This window comes from Calidris pugnax, unplaced genomic scaffold (assembly GCF_001431845.1).
Source record: "Calidris pugnax isolate Ruff unplaced genomic scaffold, ASM143184v1 scaffold153, whole genome shotgun sequence".
NCBI classification, from domain to species: Eukaryota; Metazoa; Chordata; class Aves; order Charadriiformes; family Scolopacidae; genus Calidris; species Calidris pugnax.
The window spans coordinates 1,322,026-1,348,783 of record NW_015090999.1 but is presented as its reverse complement, the minus strand read 5'-3'; the positions used below and the strand labels follow the sequence as shown (position 1 = coordinate 1,348,783).

General features: G+C 36.4%; 1 protein-coding gene across 12 annotated transcripts in view; it reads left to right on the top strand.

Moving 5' to 3' along the window:
• GPC5 (glypican 5) overlaps nt 1-26,758 on the top strand; it is a 730,043-nt gene that overhangs the window by 391,077 nt on the left and 312,208 nt on the right. For 10 of the 12 annotated variants that reach the window (XR_001413540.1, XR_001413542.1, XM_014955522.1 and 7 more), the window contains one exon: nt 20,712-20,874. The exons of the other annotated variants lie outside the window; for them this stretch is intronic. Coding sequence is in view for 8 of the 10 variants with exons in the window: in XM_014955522.1 (XP_014811008.1) it covers nt 20,712-20,874 (163 nt within the window). In the remaining 2 variants the exon portion in view is untranslated. The remainder of the gene's footprint in view (nt 1-20,711; nt 20,875-26,758) is intronic. 12 annotated transcript variants of the gene reach the window in all.

Here is a 26,758-nt window from a genome sequence, read left to right as displayed (position 1 = left end):
CAAGAAAGCAGCTTTCTGGGGGAAGGGGGAATGATTATGGCTGAGAACTGAGCAATGGCCACAGCTCATTTATTAAATGGTGTGGACATCCTTTTGTGGAGTCTACAGAATAAAGTAAATTACAAAAGTAAATCACAAAAGTAAATCTTCACAAGATGCTGACTTGGGAGAAAATTCCTAAACCCAGAAGTGAAATAAGTATCAAGACAACACATATTTCCAAGTCTTCAAAATATTTTTTGTTAAATCACAGAAGTTATTCACATTTTACTGGTTTCAGCAAAATCTGTTTCATAGATTACATGTCAGTCTTTGAAAGCGTTCTGCTTATTATCTGTGCCAGCATTAAAATGAGTCATGAGCACATAGACTATTTAATGTACCATTGATACAGCTAAAATTCAGCTTTGTTAATATGTGGTAAGTTTTCTTATATATCAGAATAAGAAATAGTATAATTGTTTAGTACCCATGATCAAACACTAACTTTTTTATAATTGTATACATGTTGTCATCGTCTATACTTTCTACTTTCGTCTCATGCTAAAATGTGATAATTCACTTTCATGCCCTGGATTCAAAGCAGAGTAAATAAAATGGCTCTGAATTTGGCTGCAGTATTTAATGGCTTCCCATGATTTCCTGAAAGAGTAAAATTAGTCCTGTCTTACTATTTTTGTTGAATCTCTCAGCACACTGATTATTTTGCAGAAAGACTTTGAAGTGAGCATGGGTCAGTTTCAGGAAAAATGAGGTCATGCTATAGCGTTCAAATGTGAAGTGAAAGATTTTTGGTAAAATCCAAGAATTGTTTGATGTTAATGTATTTCATTTGTTTTTTGGGGGTTTATGAACTATGAAACTGCCTGGCAGGAATGCAACCAGCTGTTTTGTCTTCTGTTTTTTTGCCAAGAGTTTATTTTGTTGTTAAATCAGACTCCTGGAATAAACACAGTATCCCAAAGAGGTATACACACTGGTACGTTTGGCTTCGTTTTCATAATCCCCATGTTGCAGGAAGAAAAGTCTGAATAGCATGATAATAATTTACCACAGAGTTGTTACCAAAGCAAATTGATGGCATTATAAAGCTATATATTTACTTAAAAAATAACTGAAAAAAGTTAAAATATGTGTCTCTCGGGTCTTGGGCTGCATTTGCCCTTGAAGTAGTACTATCACTGTTGAAAGAATTATTCCACTGATGTATTTGGCTGCTATTTAGATTTTTTTTTTCCTATTTGGTTAACATTTTCTTCAAATTTGTTTTGAATTATGAGGATTAACAATTCAGAGTTAATATACTAGACACATTTCTATTAATCCATTCATGTGCAGGAACATTTTGTGTCATTAATGATGAAAGGTGGCTCCCATGTCACTCTGCAACTTTGGGGATGTAAGTAATGGTCCTTTCTCTGTCTCTTGTGCTTTAAACTAAATGTATATAATTTCTGTGTCTTTCCCCCAGTTGTCCACATATACTGCAGACTCTGAGGGTATTAGTGTGCATTTATTACTGCTTCTAAAGCACTCTCTAGCAATCATTTAATGAAGCAGCCAAACAAACTGCTGTGTAATCTGTTAATATCAGCATTTACAATGTAATTAAGATAGTGTTTGAAAATGAATGTCTTACAGTTTTATGTCTAATTAGTTTCTGCTGATTACCACAGAACACTTAAAACTGTAATAGCTAAACAGAATAATTAAAATCATAAAATGAGGCCCCAGTGTCAAAACTACATAGGTGGAATTTTGTTCTCCTAGATCATCTGTTGCTTTGAGGTCTCTTGATAGAAAATATGTCTGCTGCAATATGTGGCCTTCATTTTGATATTTCTGACTTACGCTACTTGGAAGTTGTAAATCAGAGGAAAATTATCTGGTAAAAGAAAATAAGACAGTGACTCAATTATATAATAGAAGTAGTAATAGTGTAAAAGCAGGTGGTTTTTATTATGCCAGAATAAATTGTATCTCAAAATATGGTAGTCTACTGCAAGCTGCATTCTTTGCCACATTTCTGATTATTCTGTTGGAGCTGAGTATTTGAAACTGCCCCAAATGAACAATTTTTCTATGAGGTGTATCCTCATCATCTTCTGTGACTACAAATTGGAGAGTAAAGGCTTTTTTTTTTTATACGCAATAAAGGACAGCAAAACAAATATTCATTCCTTCCAAATTGTACCTCCTTTTGGAAAACAGGAAAGATTTGCATACCTGCTTTATCATATCATTATCCTTCCTCTCTTGCTTTCCACCTCCTCCACTCACTATTACAAAACCACCCTCTACAAACATGGATGGCTTTTGTAATAATCAAATATCTGTTTCATGGCTTCTCATGTTGTTATTACAGATGGGTGTACACTCAGTGCTGTTCTAAGATATTTAAAATCGCATCTACATTAGTGTTTAAATGTATATCAGGAGTCCACTTGGTTGCCACCACTGAACATGCAGACCAGTCTCAGAATATACAAATTTGATTCCTCTTAGATGAAAGTTAACCAGAATCACAGAATCATAGAATCATAGAATGGTTAGAGTTGGAAGGGACCTTAAAGATCATTGAGTTCCAGCCCCCCTGCCATGGGCAGGGACACCTTCCACTAGACCAGGTTGCTCAAAGCCCTGTCCAGCCTGGCCTTGAACACTTCCAGGGATGGGGCATCCACAGCTTCTCTGGGCAACCTGTTCCAGTGTCTCACCACCCTCATAGTAAAGAATTTCTTTCTGGTATCTAATCTAAATGTCCCCTCTTCCAATTTAAAACCATTACCCCTTGTCCTGTCCATACACTTCCTGACAAAGAGTCCCTCTCCATCTCTCCTGTAGGGTCCCTTCAGAAGATGCTGTCCTGGAGCAAATCCAAAGCAATGCAGCCATAAAGGGGAATCCAATATCAAGAATTACACCAGTTTCTCAAAAACTAAAAAAATAAAAGTATGAAGAGTAAGGAGTAGGTTGTCAGTACCAACTGCTTTGGTGTTTAGGTTTCTTTCTGTTGGTCCACAGAACTTCCTAATGTAGACGTAGCCTTAGAGCAGCAACTACAATCAAAGTTGAGGGCCTAATGCTCAAATACAGAACCGAACAGCTATATGCCAAGTGAACCACTTACTGTATGCAGTGATTATCAGCATACTTTTAATCCCTGATAAGAGTAAGATAATGTGTTAGTATAGCCTTTATGGGTAGAAAGCTAACCCGATTCAAGTAATATTATATCAACTAAAATCATCCACATAGATTTGCTGATACTTAGAGTGGGATTCATCTCAATTCAGCATATTGCAATTGCTGTGAGATGGAGGCCTTGATTATAGCAGCAGTTACCATTTAAGAGAAACAGATGCAATCTCTTCATTTTTTGCAGCTCATGGTCTTGCTACTGCTATAATGTTTGTAATGGGGATATAAATCTAAAACATTCAGGTATTATCAATTTTCTGATCTGAATATGATAATTGCTCACAGTTTTTTTCTTTTTCTTTTTCTTTTTCTTTTTCTTTTTCTTTTTCTTTTTCTTTTTCTTTTTTTGATGAGGAGGATCCCGAGGTGGCACCAAGAAGCTGAGCAAACACTGCAAACCCCCCCCCCCCTTTTTTTTTTTTTTTTTTTTTTTTTTTTTTTTTTTTTTTTTTTTTTTTTTCTTCTCTACTACTGTGTCTGTGATAATAAAGATAAATTTCAAGAAACTGTTTTGTTTTTTTTTTAATGTTATTTATCAGGAAACGAGCTGACACTGTCTACCTAAGGAAAATGTGTTGATACAATTGAACTGAAAGAAGCTCATGGGCATATTAAAGAGGACTAGCTAGACTGTAGTTTTCAAATCTAAAAAATGTTTAGGGTGAGTTCTGAAGATATAAAGTTGATAGGAAAGACACTCTGGTCGCATGTACTCTACAGAATTGACATGCCTGAACTTGTTCTCTACTGCTGAGGCTAACTGCCCTGGAACAGCTTGGTTTCATACAGATATTTTTGCACCCCTCAAAACAAGGCAGCTACACCCAAACTGACAATTGGGATTGGGTTTCTGGCTTGTTGTAGCTTCTGAATGAACCCTAGGGTTCATTCAGCCTCTTACCAAAGAGGTTACTTGGTGATTGTCATGAGTCAAAACCATACTAGCAATTATAATATATGGCAAATTACATTCTAATGCCCAAGATCGTCTCCTGGGCTGCTAAAGATGCGTACTATGGATGAGTGCTAGCATAGATGTAACTGTAGTGTCCATTATTTGCTTCTGCTAGACACAGGACAGTCAGGCCACCAGGGTTGTGGGTTGCATTGTGCAGTACATCTTCGCTCATGGTCTTGCTACTGCTATAATGTTTGTAATGGGGATATAAATCTAAAACATTCAGGTATTATCAATTTTCTGATCTGAATATGATAATTGCTCACAGTTTTTTTCTTTTTCTTTTTCTTTTTCTTTTTCTTTTTCTTTTTCTTTTTCTTTTTCTTTTTTCTTTTTTTCCTGGGACCTTGATACAGTTTTGTATATATTGTATCTATTTCATTATTTCCTTTTTATTTTATTATTAATATTTCATTAAAGTAGTTTAGTTCCTTCTAAACTTGTAAATCTCTTTATCTCCCCTCTTCTTCTCCCTTCTTCACCTGTCGCCATCATAGGCCAATTTGGAGTCAAGCATTTAATCACATATTCTAAATGGTATAGGCTTTTAGTATCAATCTGAGAGAAAGTTACTACTCTTTCCCTTCTTTACGCCTGAAGTAACAGTTTGATGACTAAAGTACTATCCTGCAAGGTGAGAGATTCTAGTTCAGTTTCTGCCAGTGAGAATGCCTCTGTGTCAAAGGGAGATGGCCCAGTCTGAATATCTCATTTTTCACATGAAAACCCTAATAATTAAGGTATTACATGAAAGAAAATGACCTATATCTGTTCTTCTATTAAGAAAATCTTAAGGAATTTACTGCTGGTAATTTCTAGATTTCTGAGACATATCTTGTTCCCTAACACTGTGCTCATACCAATAGTCTTTGCCTCTTAGGGACATTATGGGTGTGATTTTTCTCCCAAGCTGGAGCACTGCTAATGATAGTGCCTGGTACTGCACTATACTGTATCAACTCACATTAGAATTTGTTTTCTTTGCAATTTTTAGAGTAGTATAGCCCAGCCCTGGGTGTAAAAAAAACCATTACAATTAGGCAAAATTATCAAATTTGCTATATCTGATAGATTGGAGTGACTATTAGTTTATAAAGGCAAGTTTATTTTACTAACATCTATACTATGCATATGCAGGTAGTGAATTATTGAAATGGTTGTATGCAAAGCTCCAGACTTGAACATCTTCTAGGATAAAAATTTATTAAATATTCAATTTTTAAAAGATATAAAGAGAAGTGAAAACACTGAATTCTAGAAACTAAACCTCAGAGTTAAATTTTTTATATATTTTCACTCATATTTTATCAAAAGCATTCTGTATTTTATTTCATTAATACTTGATCTCTTAAAAATTCTCATTTCTACATAAATTTACGTTACAGGACCATGCAGAAATCAATGCATTGCATTAATGAAATCCTTCTCAGGTTAAGAGCAATATATGCTAACATTTGAAACAATTCAAACTCCATCTGTCATATATTATCCCCAGATCAGCTAGAACATGTACATATGCAATTGGATGATAAATTGAAAACACCCAAAGTGCCTTACAAAAAGTCTTATGATATTTCTTTTAGGCTTTTACAGTGATTTCTTGATTTTTTAATGAAGTCTTTAATGCTAGAAATTCATACTTCCAATAAAATGAAAAATACATAACTGCATTGAATAGGAGTTTCTAGTATTTTCCTAATTAGATACTCTATGTAAGAGAAAATATAATACAATAAACATGGCTCATTTAAAAGGAATTCACGATTTTTATGTTTCATAAAACCTTTAGAATGCTGACTTGTTTATTTCTGATGTTTAGTTGTTGGCATGCTTTGTGTGAAATATTTCTGATACAAGGAGAGGAATTCAAAGCGTACTTTTGCTGCGCTGAAGAAATGCATAAAACTTGCCATAAAGATCTATATTAATTGTAAGGAAGACGAATAAAACAAATTCTTTTATAATTTACTTTTGATTAGAACTTTTAAAATATTTTTTTGCTCTCTTTGGGACGGTAGGAAGACTGTGATCAAATAGCTGACATTTACTTTCTTTCCTTCCTTTCTGATTGATCCCTTCACCAGACTTTCAAGGAAGAAATTCACACCTCTTGAAGGTACTTAGTATTCTATCACTTCCTGGTTACAGTTTTTCAAGTTAAATGCTAAAGTTTCTCATTATAACTTCATTCTTTTAAATGGTCACCTCCTCCCCTCATTTTCTGAAGGAGAGCTATTTTTCCTAGAAAGAGCTTTTCATGCAAGAATTCAAGGAAAATAATCAACTTTTTGGAATACATACTGCCAGCTAATCCCCTTCCCAGATCAGTAATGCATACGTCCATGCATTCTTACATGGTTTATTTAAGGATGAGGTCAATCTTCTGAAGATGTTTGTTTCTTTCTATTGCCTACAAAAGGTTTAGTGACTCTAAGCAGTGACTACTACCACTTAACTTAGCCTGCAGATGTCTAAATTGAGTAGGCAAATCCTACAGTGAAAAACAATTAAACCTCATTCATGCACAGATGCTTGTATTTTTCAAAACTGAGAATATGAGCAGGGAATCTGACTTATGACTTTAGTGAACACCTTCCAGTTAACTATAGGCTGAGATTAGTTACTGGACTAGCCTGTCTTTCTGCAGAGACAGATGCCCAAGTTTAGATTGTTAAAGCTACATGAATTGACTCCCACCCCTGCAGCTGAAAAGATACATATGCAGTTTTTGTGACTTGTGTGACTCCTCAGTCTTCACATTATTCATTAGTTTAAGCCTACCCTAGGACATCTTTGAAAAGCTCAGGTAGTTGAATCAAGTGTGGTACTTTTTGTAAATATTGCCTTGTCTAGTTGGTTTGAGTGTTTCAGTAACCAGGTTTTTCATTATATGTGATTTTAATGAGGATTTCTAAGTTCTAAAAAAGAGGAACACTAGATATGCACTAGATCCATATGTTAATAAATGGTGTTCCTGGATTTATTCTGTTTTTTCTGCACTGTTCTTGGAGATTTGAAGGTTTCTATTGATATCTCCTGTGTACGTGATCCACCGATGTGTGATTATGAATAAACAGCATAATGGCAGTATTTAATAACTGTGAGCACGTGGACTAACACAATACAATATACTCTTGATAAAGTACTCTGATTTCCAAAGTAATGAGAACTGTCTGTAATCTATGCACTATTCATTTCACTTTATTTTTTTTTTCCTTATAAGTCTTCAGATAGCCTAAACAATAAAATATCATAACAGAAATCCTGAGTTTGCATGAGCGTATAAAAGGATTCAGAAAAGTCAGACTAATATACCTGAAATTTTTGTGTCTGTTAGCTACAGTAACACATGTGATCTTATAAATATTTATGCAGGTTTCAAAGTCATCTGTCAACAATTAAAGTATATGTCACGTTTAATAACACAGTCTGCATAGATTAGGATTACTATAATTAGGCTATTGCGCACATATTACAGCTGCAAAATGGATGAGCCAGGCTTTCTCAGGAATTTCAAAAAAGCCTTCTTCTGTTTGATAATATTCTGCATGGTATTTGATTGCATCTGAATAAGTAATGTTGCAGAGAAAGAGCACAGGCAGCTACTTGAACTTGAAGCTAGCTTTTCTGAGAAAAGTTATAATCTTACCACACATACAAAGACCCAATGGGATCTAAAGAATAGTTCTATCAAAGCTTTCCAAGAAGGCTCTGATTGTAAATGGTTCACTTCTTTATACACCAAGAAAGCCGTTCTCAACTAACGCAAGTGCCCCCTCCTCCACCCCAGCCATACTTCAAGGATACCTTAATTCTGTTGAAGATTTTGAAAAACAGGCATGATGCACTTTGACAAGACTAAGCAATAGCAACTATTTTAAGAATAGTTTGGAGGCAAAGAGGATTTAAAAATACAGCCCTTCATACATGATAAGTCTCAATTTATGCAAAGTAGCCTTACTACGCAATGAGCATAACCAAAGGAGTATAATTCTATAGAAGTCATGAAAATAAATGACAACTCAAGAACAGGGACAGGCAGTAAACTGGGTGGCAGGAAGGCCTTGTTTTAACCTCACTGAGAATTCACTTACCTTCTGAAGAGTGCCAGCACACAATTTAAACGACTGGAAAACTTTCCCTGTAAGGCTTAAGTGGGGCATAAATCACAGAATCACAGGGTCACAGGATCACAGAATGATACGGGATTGGAAGGGACCTCTGGACATCATCTAGTACAACCCCCCTGACAAAGCAGGTCCACCTAGAGCAGGTTGCACAGGAACGTGTACAGGTGCATTTTGAATATCTCCAGATACAGAGACTTTAGAGAAAGAAACAATGATGTACTAGACTTTGTACTAGCTTTCTGTCTGAAGGTGATACATTGTAAATGAAAAGAAGATATACAGAACCTTAAGAAAAACCTGATATATAATGCAGAAGACTCTGGATGTATGTTTTTGCTGTGGTGTATTGTGTGGCAGGCAAACTTTTATAAGACTGGGCTGGACAAAGTCACAGATAGGGACTGGTGGTATGCTTTTGTAATTAATACTTTATCTTACTAACCTAAGGAGGGTCCTGCTTATTAAGTATTTTGAGGTCCTGTTTAATTTCTTTTGTATTGGGGGGAAAACTGTTTTTGCACAGAGAATCCTTCCCCAAAAAAACTGGGTTATAGACAGCATTGTTATGGTCCACTGTGAGATAAATGAATGCTGAAGGGTTTTGTTTCGTACTAAGTGAGTTCTGTATTAAATTTCATAGGTGTCTACTCCCACATCATCTTTTAGGTAATTTAAAATGCTCTGATCTAAGGAAAAAGTACCTGTGCAGCTGCTGAAGATGGAAATGCATTTTTAATGCTTGCATTTTGTTAAGTATGAGGGATGATTTTTAACTTGTATTATCTACAGAACAATGGCTAATGTAAAAGTAAAGGCTTCCTCATACTTTTTATATTTAACTTGGTTTCAAAGGTTTCTGGGAATGTACCAGTTTTATAAAGACATAGTGTTTGAAATTGTTTTTCTTGCTAAAAGACTTTTACCATTTGTTTAGGAAACCTATAAAATTCTGTCATAATGGGATGCGATGACATATTTTTTTGTATGACAATTTAGTCATACATGTACGTAAGAGTCTCTCCGTTCTCTGAGTGCATAAATCACTTGTGGTAGTACCTTTTGGTATCTATATATGTCTCAGTTTTATTGGAGATAGGTGAAGTCTACATAAAGTATTATTCTGTACTTCCTCTTCTAGACCTAGAAACTATAAAAACCAATGATTTATGTGCAGATAGATTAGAAAATAAAATCCATATTCCTGATTAAGTGCAGGCCACACGTCTTTTGTGGACCTGCCATCTACAGCAATTATTACTTGGCAGACCTAAGTGCCTGGGAGGCATATGTTGTCATTTGTGTTAGATTTCTGAAATGCTGAGAATCCTACAAACACTTCTCCTGGCCCAGCTGACTGTTGGACTGAGCTGCTCACTTCCACTTCTCTGCTGTGGAGATGGGTGGGGTGTATGCATGTCAAGTCTACCTTCCATGTGCCGCTTGCTGTTGTAACTTATTTCCAATATTTGCCCAAGGTTAAAAGAAAGATTTTTCTGTCTCCTCAAGGAATTCAAAGATTTACTATGTCCTTTTGTCAATAATTGGTTAATTATTCCCTGTTATGTGCTAGGCACCAATAATAATTGTTCTTATCAACTCTCAGTGATTGTACTGATAAACCATGGATGAATTATTTCACAATGTCGTCATCAGTTGTCAGAGAACAGGCTTTATAACCACTCATTAGCTTCATGACTTATTGATAAAACTGAACTATGTCATGCAAAATACCCATCAGAATAACTCAGTTGCATAGAGCCTGCAAATTAGTATGATATTAGAGTGGCATGAAGTGAGAATAGAAACAGGTTTATTTACTTCTTTGTGACTCTTGTATTTCCTGCTGCAATATGATTTTAGCCTTTTCAGAAAAAAATATTAGAGAGAACATAAGTGAACATAACTACCTTGTGAGATCCCCTCATACCTGAGGTAGAACAATGGACCTTCCCCGTAGTACGTCTTAGGAGGAGGTAGCACTCCTCATATCTGCATCCTTCATATTATGTTTTGTTAGCCACCATAGTCCCAATGAATTTGTCCAAATTGTAACATCAGACTTTAGATGAGTTGTCTTTTTTGTTGTTAATGATCAATCAGCTTCCATTTCATTTAAACAAATTTATTGTTGCTCTTGCTTCTTGATTTCCTATTTCTTCACAGAAAAACTGGATAGTTGGTATCTCTGAAACTCACAAAACTACTTCAGAAAGCGGCAAAAATTAATTCTGTAACTTCTTCCTTAATATATCTGTGCTGTCTTGTAGGCTGTATTTTTATTTTCCAAGCTCTAAGCAGCTTCATCTCTGCTGTGTGTTAAACATACACATCGCCTCAGCTGAATGGAACATGCTATTGATCTGTCACAGAAGCTTACTCAGTTTATAGAATGGTGTATGTGGGGCTCAATTATAATGTCAAAATAGATAGAAAAGAATGTCTTTCTCAAGCTGTACACAATTAAAAAGGATTTTTAAAAGTTAGTCAGTAAGCTAAATTAAGGTGCAAAGACTTCAAGCTGACAAAAAATCAATTAGTTGTCTGGGGGGAACTGAATAATTCTATTGCCCTGAATATATTTGTTCATTTTTCATACAACTAAAAAATGGTACAGATGAAACAGAAGCTTGAGGGGTTTTTGCTTTAAGTCAACTCTCTGTGTTGTGTGCTACAATGAGGAAAAACTTGTTGAGAGCTTAGTTGAAAGCTCACAGGGCTTTTGTGGCAATTTTAAAGCCAGGAACAAAAGAATGGTATCTTTGGATAAAGTTTGGATGTCTTTGACTCCCCAGGTCAAATGACTAGAATGGATTTCCAACTGAATCAACTGTGGTGAGCTTTTGGCATAATTTTACAGTAAAATTGCATTCTTTATGAGACGCCTTAATTGTTATGCACCCCTTTTTAACAGTCTTAAATTTTAGGATTCATATAGCCATATATTACACATATCTGAACTGATTTTTCTCTTACCAGTAGAGAGAAATAGGTGGTTCTAGGACGCAGTCCACCTCATTCTAGAGATAAACCTAAAGCAATTCAGAGGAGGGACTTGATTACTGTTTCTGGTGACCAGAAGATATTGGCATGAGTAGCTCAAATGTAAATACCTATAATTCATTGATATGAATCCTATCCAACTATCAGGAAGTTCTTCTTTTTGACTCCTAAATTTGTATTTGGATGATATAGTGGAAACAGTTAGAGACATGATTATTAACATTCAAACATCTCCTTAAATGCAATATTAGCCCTGCTGTCAACTTAGTCATCATCAAAAAGGAAGTAACTTTATCATGCTGCTGGTGGATAAGTGAAACCAGTGTGTGAGCCAGCACTGCTGTTGAGTCACCTCCACTGATCGTCAACTGAATTACACGCCCTGAAATCAGTTCTCTGGATAAATCACCAATTTATCCAGTCATAATAGGGTAGCAATAGGAAATGCAATGTACCTCTAATAATCTGATAATAATTTTTCTCATGATGACATCACTGATTATTGTAATACAGCTTTTTCTGTAACGTCTTCTGAATCTCCCTCCGGATGAAATGTCAAGTAACAGTTTATTCTTATAAAACAAAAGGCATTCCAGGAGGTGTTGATATTTTTAAAATTCTTCCTTTAACTGGCTTAATAATCATGCCCTTTCACTTGCAGATCTGTGAAGTATGAGGAGAAATCAGGCCCTGAAATAGTTTGTTTGCAATTTTCATTTTCTGTCACAATCTGCCATTAATTCATTTCAGTTGTAATTTTAGTCTTATGTTTTCACTAATACTGAGAGGAAACTAGGGCTTACAGATCATTAACTCTTCTTAAAAAACAATCCATGCCATAAAAGTGAGGCAACTTCTACTTTTGGAGATATAAGGTCAGAATTGCCAGAGACTAGAAATACACAGATGGACAAGTGATGTAGTATAGATAATTTTCTATAGAATCCAATCCTAGCTTATTTTTCAGTAGGTATTTTATATAAACATCCATATTGAAGCATTAAATAAGTATTTTATTCTTAAAGGAATAAAAAAAAAAATATTAATTTGATACCATCATTATTTTTATTTCTAAGAAACAGCCATCGTCAATAAATGACTGATACTGTTATCAGTACAAACCAGTGTATGATAATGAACTAATTGACATTCATGTACTTGTGTTAATAGAAATGAATTCTTGCTGGTTGGTGAATTCTTTTCCATTCCACATCTTCTTGGGTATGCTTTGGTTTCTTCTCTTATTTGAAAAACTGTACTGTGTAATGCTAGTCATCAGAGTATTCGAAATTAGCTGAGTTCAATATATATAATTGTGATATATATATGATTAATTCTCCGTGTGTTTTTGCAAGTTCTAGTTGTTAGGACTGAAAATGTTTGGTTTCAAACTTTTTTCAGAAAATTTAATTCTTAAGTTGTAATCAGCATTTTTTCTCACAAATATACAACAGTACATTTGTAGAGAGAGAGAAGTTATGAAGAAACAATGAAATTTTTCATTTTACAGCTATAGCATACAGTTAATGGTTGAGATCCCATTGTGCTTTCATCCACTTGGCCTAGGAGCTGTGTTGTTACCAAAGAAACAAACAAAAAATATAATGTCTGAAGTTTAAGAATCTGGAGCCAAGAGCCACCCAAAATCTTGGGTAAGCTTGTTAAAATGAGCTTTATCTGGTCAAAGTATGCCATGTTATTTCAATCAATCCTTTTATTTATTCTTGTTAGAGCTCAATTGTTCATTAAACTACTTGATATTAAGCTATCTAGTGTTTCATAGTCTGTTCTGGAGAGACAGAATTTCAGCTTCTGAAGAAGAATGTTATTTTAGTCTAGTGTTACAATGGAAGAAAATGATCTAATGTATGTCATGTCTATTATTGTCCACCCTTGAAAATACATGAGGGAATTTAAAGGATAAAATTATTTGTAAATTATCTGAAAAATTAGTTGTAATGTTAGTGGATGGGATTATAGCAATAACCTTCAAAGGAATACAATGAAACAGATGAACAGAAAAGATCAGTGAAATAAAGAATCCAAACACATCCATGTCTCTAAAGAAGAGATACTGAAGAAGCTTATACTATAGCTTTAGAAATATTTTAAATGAAATTTTCCTGGTGATGGTTTTGGTTTTTTTTCTGAAATGTACATGTTTCTCTTTCATTATTATTATCATCTAGTTCTGCTTGGAGCTATGCTGTCTTCATGGCCAGCTGAAATATGCAAAAACACTAGTCTCTAAACATTAGTCAAATATAATGTGACTTTGTTCTGTTATTTTAACTACCTAAACAGAAAGAAGAGCACAAGCTATCATTCTGGGGTTTAATTTTGCTCTCAATTGTTGTCTTAGAAATGCCTGACTTGTTTACTTAAATTTCTGAGGGTGATTTAAATCCACAGTGAGATGTTTGCAAGACATGCATTTTTTTAAGGCCAAAAAAACCTAAATATTTTTTAAACAAATCAAGTTGATAGTGTGCGTAACTGTGTTTAGCAGGGATTGTACCAAGGGACAAGAGCCAAGCTTTTGCTCCTGTATTCACTTGGAACCAGTAATAACTGGAAAGAAGAGCAATCACTCATGATAGAAGTCATGTGAGAACCTGAGTTGAGGGCTTTCAGCTCTAAAATGCACTCCCAGATATAAAGTAAGATTTTTACAGCAGAGAAGACTTTGTCTTTAATAATGTAACAAATGAGGAAAAGAATAGTTATTGACAGACAATTTCATTCAGGAGCTGTATCTATATTGCTAAATAAGAAAAGGATCAAGGATGAGAGCACACAGTACTTCCTGTCCCCAGTGCTTACAATTAGCCTCTTTAATAAGAGATTCACCTTTGGGAACACTGGTTAGAATAATCCAAACCAGATGTAAATTACAAAGATTGAGAAATGTCGACATTCAGTATCTATTGCTCTAGCTCATCCCTGGCTCTTTTTTATTCAGCACCGTAGACATCCCAAAAAGTTCTATCACCTGTTGCATTACACAAAATTGGTCAGGGACTCAAGTGTCCTGCTTTCCAGAGCAGAATAACTATATCCAGGTTTCCTGCTGGAAACAGTCCCTAGACTATGCTAAGGCTTAAATTGGGGTCAAGCATTTTTGTGGAGAGTACTAGCTAAGTCAGTTAAAATCTGTGATTGCTGGGAAGCATGCTAACGATGGAACAAAATGGATAGTGTATGCTTGTGCTTAAGCCCACAGCTTGGCTTTGTTGAACTGTACCTTCAGTGAAAATTGTTAGTCATTTCTACCTAATACAGGAGTTAGCTTTCTGTGAAAAATGTGTTAGCTTTCTAAGTGGTTTTGAATGCCACATAAATAACTACTGAGAAGAAATGTCTGGATTTTGAAGTAGTAGTATAATAATAAACTGGGGGAATTCCGATTTCTACTCTTCAAGCAGCAGCTGTTTTGATGCTGAGGTAGTAAAAGTGTATCAAGAAAGCACAAAGGGCAGGTTGGAGCTGTGTGGTGCAGTGCTGGCTCACAGCCACGTTACTGATTCTTGCTCATGTTTAGTGAGCAGAATGGGTATCTATTTCTTTCTCTGTTCAGATGAGTTGGCTTACACTGGAGAAAAATGTTGTGTTATTTCTATCAGAATTTCAGACTGCTGTTTGGTCGGTGATTTTATGGGGCGGAATGAGTCTGCAGACTTGAAACACAGAATTTTAGCTCTACATCTTCAGCATAAAACAGTGGGTTTGACATAGCAATGGATGCATTGCTTATACTTTCTGCATCATCTCAGGGATGTAAAGGCTATAGCTACAGCTTTTTATTTAAAAAAACACACTGGGCACAATAATAAGGGACTAAAATTCTTATAATACTATTTATCTAAATACCAGTCTCCAATATAAACTGGACTTCTAATTTAGAATGCACAGGTTTGTTAAGGATCTTTTCCATTATTGAAAATTAAACCCTGCAGGAGATTCTGGCCTACAGAGGAAAGAGCAGTTTTTTAATGAGATCACTAAAGAGAAATGCTGTATTTTTAAGTATTCAGGTATGTAATTCTAAGCAGAAGAATAAACTTTAGCACAGTTTATTTCTCTCATTTGAAAGACTTCAAAATAGTGATACTTCTAGAAATAACTCTTCTAGATTTGGTATGATTAGGTAAATTGGATTCATTGGATTCAATCCTTTGGGATTCCCTCCACAAGTTCTTATGATAGGCACATAAATGAGAGGAAATATTATGACTGAGCTTTGTTCACATTGACTGCAACAGATTGTCATCAAGATATTTTTATTGAAAAAGAATAAAATAAAATAAAATTCATAGAAAATCAATGTTTCCCCTGAAGGTATATGATGTGTAAGATAAGTAAATAGGATACTAGATTTTTGTTGAAAGAGAACCAATATCACATCAGTTTCAATAGTGTAAACTTAAGTTCCCTTGCCTTTTGGTGTTATCACTCATGAGATATGAAATCACTTGTAACTTCTTGCAAGCACAGGAAAGCAAAAAAGTCTTCTCAATTAAACCAGATTAACTGACATGAATACATAGATTTCTGAGAACCAGAAGGGATCATTTTGGTTATTTAGTCTAACCTCCTGCATAAACTGTCCTTGAACCTCTCAATTAATTCATGTTTTAAGACAAAAGCCTATTTGATCCAGAACATAAATATATTCTTTCTCTTTTTGTTTAAGAACCTGACCAGAACACTTAATAAATTACTTTGATATAGAAGAACCCTCATAGATTTTAAAAATGTATCATATTAGTAATACAGATATGTTTGATTCATTTTGACTGTGTAAATAAAAAGTTTTTATTCATTTGCTATTTTCATACGTTTTGGGGTACTACAACAAATCTCTCAAATCTGTGTTTGCCATGTAGGTGCATACAAGACTGGTTAAATAAATTCTTTTTGGTGCACTAAAGGATGAGCTCCTTTGTTAAAAACAAAAGTATTTTTTTGTTCCTTAACTGTAATAGAACTCCTGTGCCATCCTTTCTGAACAGCGGAAACAAGAATTGGATTTAGAACTAATATAACATCCCTAATCTCACTTACTATTCCTATTTCTGTCCCCAAAGATACCACATTAACATTTTTGGCTAGAACACTGCTCTTGATAATTCATAGTCTGCTGGCTATTCAGGACACCCACAATTATTTTACAGAACAGAATATTTTGTCTTCTAATATGCATGTAATACAATTTAGACTTGCAAATTTAAATTTGTCTGTATTTTATTATAGTATGTGTTTAAAAATTCATTCAATTGCCTGGCTTACTAGATGAGGTATTTTCTTAGAAAACTTTCTTAGTTCTTTTTGTTATTTAGTAGTTCTCCAGTTCTTGTAGCAGTGAAAGGTTCATCATTACCAGTAAGTCAGCTTCATGGGGGACCAACTTAAATGCCTCTACGCAAATGCACGTAGCACGGGGAATAAACAGGAGGAGGTAGAGACATGCACACGCCTGCAGGGCTATGATCTTATTAGCATCACAGAGTCTGGTGGGGTGGGTCCTGTGACTGGAGTGTTGGAATGGAAGGATACAAGCTGTTCAGGAAGGAGAGGCAGGGGAGATGAGAGGGTGTCACCCTCCATGTCAATGACCAGATGGAGCACATGGAGCTCTGCTTGGAGATGGATGAGGAGATGACTGAGATGTTATGGGTCAGGATTAAAAGGAGGGCAGGGACAGGTGATGATACACTGGGGAGCTGCTACAGGCCACCTGACCAGGAAAACCAAACAGATGATGCCCTCTGTAGACAGACAAGAGCAGCCTCACGTTTACAAGCCCTGGTCCTCATTGGTGACTTCAATCACCCCAATAGCTGTTGGAGAGACAACACAACAGGGTATATGCAATCCAGGAGGTTCCTGGAATGTATTAGTGATAAACTCCTTCTTCAAGGGATGGAGAAGCTGAGGAGAGGTGCTATTCTGGACCTTGATCTCACCAACAAGGAGGAGCTGGTGGGGACCATGAAGCTCAAGGGCAGTCACCATGAGATGATGAAGTTCAAGATCCTTAGGACAGCAAGGAAAGCAAACAGCAAACTCACTAATTTGGACTTCAGGAAAGAAGACTTTGGCCTCTTCAGGGATCTGTTTGGCAGACTACCATAAGACAAAGCCTTGGAGGGAAGAGGGGCTCAAGAAAACTGGCTAATATTCAAGAATCATTTCTGAGCAGCCTCACGTTTACAAGCCCTGGTCCTCATTGGTGACTTCAATCACCCCAATAGCTGTTGGAGAGACAACACAACAGGGTATATGCAATCCAGGAGGTTCCTGGAATGTATTAGTGATAAACTCCTTCTTCAAGGGATGGAGAAGCTGAGGAGAGGTGCTATTCTGGACCTTGATCTCACCAACAAGGAGGAGCTGGTGGGGACCATGAAGCTCAAGGGCAGTCACCATGAGATGATGAAGTTCAAGATCCTTAGGACAGCAAGGAAAGCAAACAGCAAACTCACTAATTTGGACTTCAGGAAAGAAGACTTTGGCCTCTTCAGGGATCTGTTTGGCAGACTACCATAAGACAAAGCCTTGGAGGGAAGAGGGGCTCAAGAAAACTGGCTAATATTCAAGAATCATTTCTTCCAAGCTCAGGAGTGATGCATCCCAACAAAGAGGAAGACAGGCAAAAATGCCAGGAGGCCTGCATGGATAAATAAGGAGCTCCTGGACAAACTCAAACAGAAAAACAAGCCAGGGCAGCCAGCCTGGGACGAATACAGAGAGACTGTGAGCAACAAGGGATCAAGTTAGGAAGCTTAAAGCCCAGATAGAATTACATCTGGCCAGGGATGTCAAGGGCAAGAAGAAAAGTATGTATAGGTATGTCAGTGATAAAAGAGAGACTAAGGAAAATGTGGGCCCTCACCAGAAGGAAACAGGAGATGGACAAGGTTGATGTACTCAATGACATTTTTGCCTCAGTCTTCCAAAAAATCTTTTTGGACACTTAAAAGAAAATGAGATTATTTTAGCCTATGATAGAAAGCAAAGAACATTTATTGTACTAGTTTTTTTGGACATAAAGTATACAGCTAGTAATTCCCGTTATTCAGATGGAAGACCCAGTAAGTGTATATTAAAAAATCACAGATTCACAGATTCAACAGAGTTGGAAGGGACCTCTAGAGATCATCTAGTCCAACTCCCCTGCTAAGCAGGATTGTCTAGAGGACATTACTCAGGACTGCATCAAGGTGGGTCTTGAAAATCTTCAGAGAAGGGGACTCCACAACCTCCCTGGGCAGCCTGTTCCAGTGCTCTGTCACCCTCACCTTAAAGAAGTTCTTCTTTTTTTTTGATTGGAACTTCCTATGTTCCAGCTTATGCCTGTTGCCCCTCGTCCTATCGCTGGAAACCACTGAAAAGAGTCTGGCTCCATCATCCTTCAACCCACCCTTTAGGAACTTGTAAACATAGATGAGGTCTCCCCTCAGCCTTCTCTTCTCGAGGCTAAAGAGCCCCAGCTCTTTGAGCCTTTCGTCATAAGGGAGGTGCTCCAATCCCTTAATCATCTTGGTTGCCCTACATTGGACTCTCTCCAGTAGTTCCCTCTCTCTCTTGAACTGGGGAGCCCAGAACTGGATGCAGTATTCCAGTTCTGGCCTCACCAGTGCAGAGTAGAGGGGGAAAATGACCTCCCTCGACCTGCTGGCCACACTTCTCCTTATGCAGCCCAGGATCCCATGGGCCCTCTTGGCGACAAGGGCACATTGCTGGCTCATGGAGAGCCTGCCATCCACCAGGACTCCCAGATCCTTTTCCTCTGTGGTACTTCCCAGAAGATCCACCCCTAACCTATAATGGTGCCTGGGGTTCTTCCTCCCCAGGTGCAGGACCTTACATTTGCCCTTGTTGAACCTCATTAGATTGTTCTCTGCCCAGCTCTCCAGCCTGTCCAGGTCACGCTGGATGGTGGCACAGCCCTCTGGAGTGTCGGCCAGCCCTCCCAGTTTGGTATCATCAGCAGACTTGCCGAGGATACACTCTGTCCCCTCGTCCAGGTCATTGATGAATTACGTTGAACAGGATAGCGCTGAGTATTGACCTCTGGGGGACACCACTGGTTACAGGCCTCCAATTTGACCCTGCTCCATTATTGACAACCCTCTGAGTTCTGTCAGTTATAACAGTTATAACAGTCTCCAGTTATAACCTGGGTTTCTTTTCCTCTTAAATAATAACTTTATAAAAATCACAGCCCAGTAGACTAATAATTTTAAATGCCCTTTATCTTTATTTATAATGTGTATCAAGCTAACTTTGAAGAAGTACACGCATTGTATAAATTTAATAAAGAATTTATATTAGATCTAGCCATGCTTAGTAGAGAACCAGCATTGAGATTTATGAACTTATATGGAGACAATATTTTCTTTTGTACAATAAAGGAAAATGGAGAATAACAAAACCCAAATTGCAACCAAGCTTGTTCATGCCTTATTCTCTACTCTTTCAAGTGCAGTGAAAAGTTTGGGAAAAGTTGAAGAACAATTTTTCAATGTTGAACGTACATTTAAAGAAACTTAGTGGGATTGTGTGGGTTTTCAGATCTCTATTCATAAGTCAATAATGTTCGATAAGTAGAAAGTCGGGGGGGAGGAGGAAAGAGAACATAACTACTTTGGGCTGAAGTTTAGAGAAGCAGCAAAATATAAAGACCTTATTAAGCAAATACATTTTTAAGACTGAGACAAAGATACAGAATGTACAGGTGGATGCGTGTTCTCATGTTGAAAAAATGCATATATAAAAATATATATTATACTATGGAAACATTGACAGCAACCCCTGTTTGAAAAACTGTCTTGCTGGAGGTTCATTCCCACATTTATGCCACAGAGTTCAGGGACAAAGAGTACCCTGTCATACAGCTGGCTTCATGAGCTGTGTCATGATTTGAACTGGGCCAAAAAAAATAAGGAAATTGTCCTGTTGAACTGCATGTAGTTTATTAAACTGGCTGTGTTTTATTTTCCTAAATGCTACGTTGGCAGAAGCGTCTCATGGATTACACAATGAGCAGGGAGCAGGGCAGCTATATAAAAGAAACTTTTTTTTTCTCTTAGCTATGTAGTTTATTTTTCAGGTAGCATATTACTGTCTAATAGAACTTTTGAATCAAAAGTGCAGCATAAATTAGTTCTTCTGATTGAGTGGTGAATGGCATTCCCTGTTCTTATATGGTGTTTGTTGCAAACGGCTTTTACCAAGCTACTGAGATTTATCTCAGCAACATCTTTGTGTAATGCTTAACATTAGTTGCTACCATTTTGTTTATCCTGGAGTTTTCTTTTAAAATCAGATAATTACTAGAAAGACATATATGAAATCTTAGGTACCCACTGAAGTTCTCCATCTGTACTATTAACTTGCATACCCTGTCTTGTCTTCAGCTGTTACAGGGCAAATCATTTCCTAAATATCATAAATGGGATCTCCAACAAACAGGCAGTGGTGGAGGTGTGGATGAACAAATCAGTGGAGACTGTGATGATGAAGATGGTTGTGGAGGATCAGGAAGTGGTGAAGTCAAAAGAGTCCTGAAAATTACAGACTGTAAGTCCATTATTCTGTTTCCTTCATACATATAAAGAGTGAATTGGCATACTTTCCACTAAGAAATACCACTGAATTATCTTGGAAAAGGTGTGGAAAAGTTGTCTGTATAATGCTTCCAAGACATACAGGAATGGGACTGCAATTACAGAGTTTTTATGAACATGGTATCAAGATATATGAGTATCAGTTTCATCGTAACATATGTTAATACATATTTGGCATAATGTAGTCAGACCTCAACACAGTATTTTAATCAAATAAAATGTGTTACAATGGCTTGTTCCTGCGAGTTACATAAAAGATTTGGCAGTTAAGCAGAGAAATTGTTTTAGCTTTTCATGGAACTATGGGAAAATGTAAGGTTTAGTTGTAGCTCAATTTCATAGAGCAGTGTTGGAACCAATGTACTGTACCTGACTCGGCATCAATGCTTCTTACACTTCTTTCTGCTTTTCTTACTTTGTGTGTGTGTGTGGTGTTTGTTTTTTCTTTTCTGAAACTCATTTTTCTTTGAAAAATCATTTGTTTGTAAACATCGGTGGCATGGACGTGTGAGCATGAGCAATTGGATTGAACCACAAGTTAAGTTAACTGCTTCTCTGCATCAGGACATTATTCTGCACGTCTTACTTCTCTTCCCAGTGTAAAAATATAGACAGAGGTGATGGTAATAGATGTCTGGTATCATCAAAATTGCACTTCTGCATGTTGCATGGTGGTTTGGTTTTTGTTTTGTTTTGGTTTTTTTTATCATTTTTCTGCATTTTGCTTGCATAATTCAACACTAATGGATAAGAAGTCAAGGTTGGTGTCAATCCCCGAATTTACCTGTATTTACTGAATTGGAGTGCACTCCCTGTTTCCAAGCTCAGATGAGAACCCCGGGTCCTTTTTGACTTGACAGTGAAAAGATAATTTAGAAATGTGGCCACAGAGAAGCTATAGCCTATGCTTGCCCAATTCTGGTCTAAACAACTGGCGAAATGAGACTGAGTACCCTGGAGCGTGCCTCAGCAGGTCAGCTTAGATTCAGTCTGAAATGGTCTTGAGCTGATACCTACTCTGCATTTTCAGGTCCTGCTGTAATTCTCTAGATGGTATTGTAAGGTTTGCAAAATATTTGGGCACTTACTTCCTGAGAATGCATTTGAAGATTTAACTTTGGAAAATGAAGTTAGAGATCAAATATTTAAAACCAGATGTACTTTGGAATAGTGGATATGTTATATCTATTTGATAATGACACTCTATAGTATGGAAAGACTGTTAAATAGTCTTAGAATATGACTAGGGCTATTAAGCAAGTATTAAATGACAAAAGAATTGCAAGAATAGTACATTTTCTTTCACCCTCTTCTACTGCATTAGAATTTTCTTCATATTGATACATTTAGTGTAATCTTTTCAAAATGTCAAAAATATAATTACCCTTCATATTCTCTTTATACTGCATGCATTATAAATCTCTAGAATTATAAAATATGTGTTGCACACTGAAGTTTGCATGTAATGTTGTTTCATTTGAACCTTTTCTAAGATAATACTTAACAAAACTATGAGTCCATACTGTTCCAGTGTAATGACTTGTGCATATATATTAAGTTACTAGTTCCTTCAATGAGCTGTTGTGATTTTATGGATTTATGCTGACATGCATTTAATGTTTGGAATGTGCCTTAAAGGTGTCTTGAATGTATACCAGAAAGAGTCCTAGACAACATTACTTTGTTCTGGGGTAACACACATGCTTACTGACAATATATGTCAGGAAAATCTTTGTTGTCAGAAATTACTTAAGTGTATATTTAAGATAAACAGGACCTTGAACAATTCTTCTTTTGAAACATTGTGATATACAAGTAAGACTTTGGGAATTAAAAGTTAAATTGAAAGTGGAAAAAAGTTAAATAAGTATATTTTAGTAAACAAACAAAATTATCATCTCAAGATTTATGATTTTAGGTGAGAAACTAGAATTAAAAAATTAAAAGGCAAACATCATCATGATTTAAGCTAGTGAAATTTTCTTAGCTCCAGGTGACTGAAGTATTAATCTGAAGCTGAACTTAATGTTTTTAAATCGAGAAACTAGATATACTCTGCTGATATTGCTTATTGATCTTTGAAAAGCATGACTGAACTTTGGCTAAACCTAGATATTGACTACAGTACGTTTGATCTTCAATGTTAGCTTGTTAGTTCTAGTGCTTTTTTGTGCATCTCAATTTCAGCTAAAAGCTGCATGCAAATAGCCAGAAATGTCTGAGTATTCTTCTGTATTTATATATGTCATATATATATGTACTTATGTGTCATGGAAGACAAACAAAACTTATTTGTTATATAGAAACTTATATTTGTAGTCCTAAATAAATTTATATAAAAAAGAAAAAAACCCACACTTGCAGTGAGAACAAGATCGAAAAGTTATATTTGTTCAAATCCAACCCTTCATAAGCTTCTGATCTGCAAACATTTGTAATCTTTTAATACATGGAGACATACAGATATTATGTTTTTTTTCCCTCACCAAAGAAACTTTTAATAGTCATCTTCCTCTGGGCAACTCATAGTCAACAAGAAAAGAAAGGGGAATTGCTACCTATTCTGTACTATAATAGAGTCAAGGTCGTAGCCAAAACCCAGGTTCCTTTTTGTTAGCTGTTCCAAGGAAATGATCTTGCCTGCTACAAATTCATACTCTTAATAAACTTATAAACTATGATACAGAAATAGCCCTTTTAAACACATTGCTTTGTATAAAATGTAAAGACACATCTGCCTTTCATCTGCCTTTTGTTTAACACCATGTCATTGCCTTCTGAACATGAGTACGATCCTCACACCTCACACAGGAACAGAGAGGAAGGGAGGAGATACATTTCTACCAAGACAGACCTCTAGGAATGTTATACGAACACATAGCCTCTGAAGTTGAATACGAATTATTTCTACACTCAGTGTTACAGATGTAAGAATTGTTTTCACTTAGTGCTGGAGACTGACAAATATGTGATGGCAGGCTTTAGGCTTTGGAAAGCCAATGAAAAGATTTGGTATTTATGACTTAGAGTGATAGCTATGGCATTACACTAGTGCTAAAAATATGTTGTATTTTGAAAAATTCTGGTTTTCATATCAGTCAATCCTTACATTACATTCAATATTTCAAAGCCCTACAATTGTTCTGAATGCTTCACTCTTCCTAAGTGCCTTTAAAATACAACAAAATGGTGCTGTTATTTGAAGGAATGGTACTAGAAAGGATTGTGCACTTTAAATTTATAAAATAAACAGTGGTATAAAGTCCTGACACTTCATTTGCTAGTTTTATTCTGCTCTAACCCAGGAGCTCCCACAGGACTATTTCATGCGTCACAATGAATTACCTCCTCAAAACCCCTTGCAGAATGCAAGAGGTAATAACAACAAATACTTATCACCTATATATTGATTTGAATCTTTTCAAACAGCTCTGTGAGGAAGGGTTTATCCTGATATCACTCCTCTGAGGTACTCACTACCATCTATCACAATTCTCATAAGACTTTTAGCAAGACCACTAATTTTCTGAAAAGTGCTGCTTTGACTTTCTTCACTCATTTTAACATGCAACACGGGTGTTTCTACAGCCAGAGATCACCTAGTTCAGGGCTCATATATGTAGAAATATCAAGAGTGTCTTTAAGCTTAAGGTATATACAGGCAAACCTTGTGTCTCATTTGTTTGATTTTTATCTCACCTGGTACTCATCCCGACTGAAGGAAAAAGCCTCCAAAACATTTTTTTTCTAGGACTACCTAATCTGCAGGATATTCTTTTCTTGTTCAGACTATGCGATAGAGGGAAAGTAGCTTTGAAAGGCTTTATGTTGTGATCTACTATTGTAATCTACTATTAACCTGGCAGGCAGCTAAACACCATATAGCTGTTTGCTCATTCCCCTCAAGTAGGGTGGAGGAGAGAATTGAAAAGCAGATAAAATTTGTGTATTGAGATACAGACAGTTTGTAAGGACAGAGAAGGAAGGGAAAATAATAATAATAATGGTAAAAAAATATACAAAAGAAGTGATGCACAATGCAATTGCTCACTACCCACAGAGCAATGCCCAGCCAGTCCCCAAGCAGTGGCTGCCATCCCCCAGCCAACTCCCCCCAGTTTTACTGTTCAGCATGACATCATATGGTATGGAACAACCCTTTGGCCAGTCTGGGTCAGCTGTCCTGGCTGAGTCCCCTCCCAGCTTCTTGGTGTACCCTCAGCCTCTTCAGCCAACTCCCCCCAGTTTTACTGTTCAGCATGACATCATATGGTATGGAACAACCCTTTGGCCAGTCTGGGTCAGCTGTCCTGGCTGAGTCCCCTCCCAGCTTCTTGGTGTACCCTCAGCCTCTTCGCTGGCAGGGCAGTATGAGAAGCTGAAAAGTCCTTGATTTAGTGTAAGCACTGCTCAGCCACAACGAAAACATCAGTGTGTTATCAACATTATCCTCATCCTAAATCCAGAAACACAGCACTATACCTGCTACTAGGAAGAAAATTAACACTATCCCAGCTGAAATTATGACATCTCCATACAAAAAGAGGGTACTATGGTTGAAATAAACCAGTCCATATCACTCATCTAATGTTATATTGCATTCTCAAGTCTCAAACATCCTTTCTCCTCTTGCTGCTCCTTCACCCACTTCAGTACAGTTCCATAGTTCCTTTATTCTTTGTTTTGTCTTTTTTTTTTTTTTTTTTTAATCTGATTCAGATGGTTTCTTCTGTGACTAAAGCTGGCACGTGTGAAACTTCATTAGGCTCCCTAATTCAAGGAGAGCAGATGTCACTAACTGCTATACCTGGAAATGTGCAAATTTTGTAGTGGCTTTTCCATCTTGCTTCTCACCACTGGCAGGCCTACCCAGGGCAGGGCACAGCACAATGTTTTCCTAAAGTAGAATAGAGTAATATTAATTCAGTAATACCAAGACATGTGAACAGGTGGAATTGGAAGAAAGTGCCATGGCAACAGTGATTGTGGTATTGCTCATTTGTACAGCTGCTTCTCTTGGTTGCTTCATCAGCCATTCCCTTACTAGATGTGCTGGAATTGAACAGTCACTGAAGAAAATAACTAGCCTGAGCACAAATCTTAGCTGTGATACAACACATGATTTCACTGAGGTAATGTTCATTCAAAGTACTAGACTGAGATACAAGAAGAAAATACTGTTTTCGGTAGCAAAGGCAAATGTGACAAAATGACTGCATTTATCTTGAACTGTGTTTATTATTAAAAAAAAAGTCTTTCATTAGGCACATAGGACTTAAATAATCACAAGGCTAGATTGAGATAGATTCACTGAAGGAGTTAAATATGAAGAATGAAAATACATGGTCTGAATTGGAAGTGGTAGACAACCACACATACTGTCAAATGCTAAATGAAGAGCCTCTGGATTGTTTTTAAACATCTTTAAAAATATATCATGTAATCTTAAAACAGTTTTAATTTCTATTTTAACTCATTAGGAAGCAAACTGTAAAATATGTGTATACAAATAAAATAGATTAAACATTCTAATGAACAGTTAGAATGATAAAATAGATTAAACATTCTAATGAACAGTAATTGCTTTGAAGACATGATATTCTCCCAAACTATTTTTTAGCGGTTTGTACTTGAAAATCCCAGTCTGGATCTGCTGTTTTACTTCAAAATATTTCAATGTTTCTTCCACATACCTTTTATTACTCCAGTACCAAATAAAGTGACTATTTCCTCCAGGATGCTAACTTTATTCCTATGTATAGCCGATTTGTCTAAAGATAGTTCAGGTCATACTCAACCTGCATCATACCTTGACCACACAACATCATATTCTGATT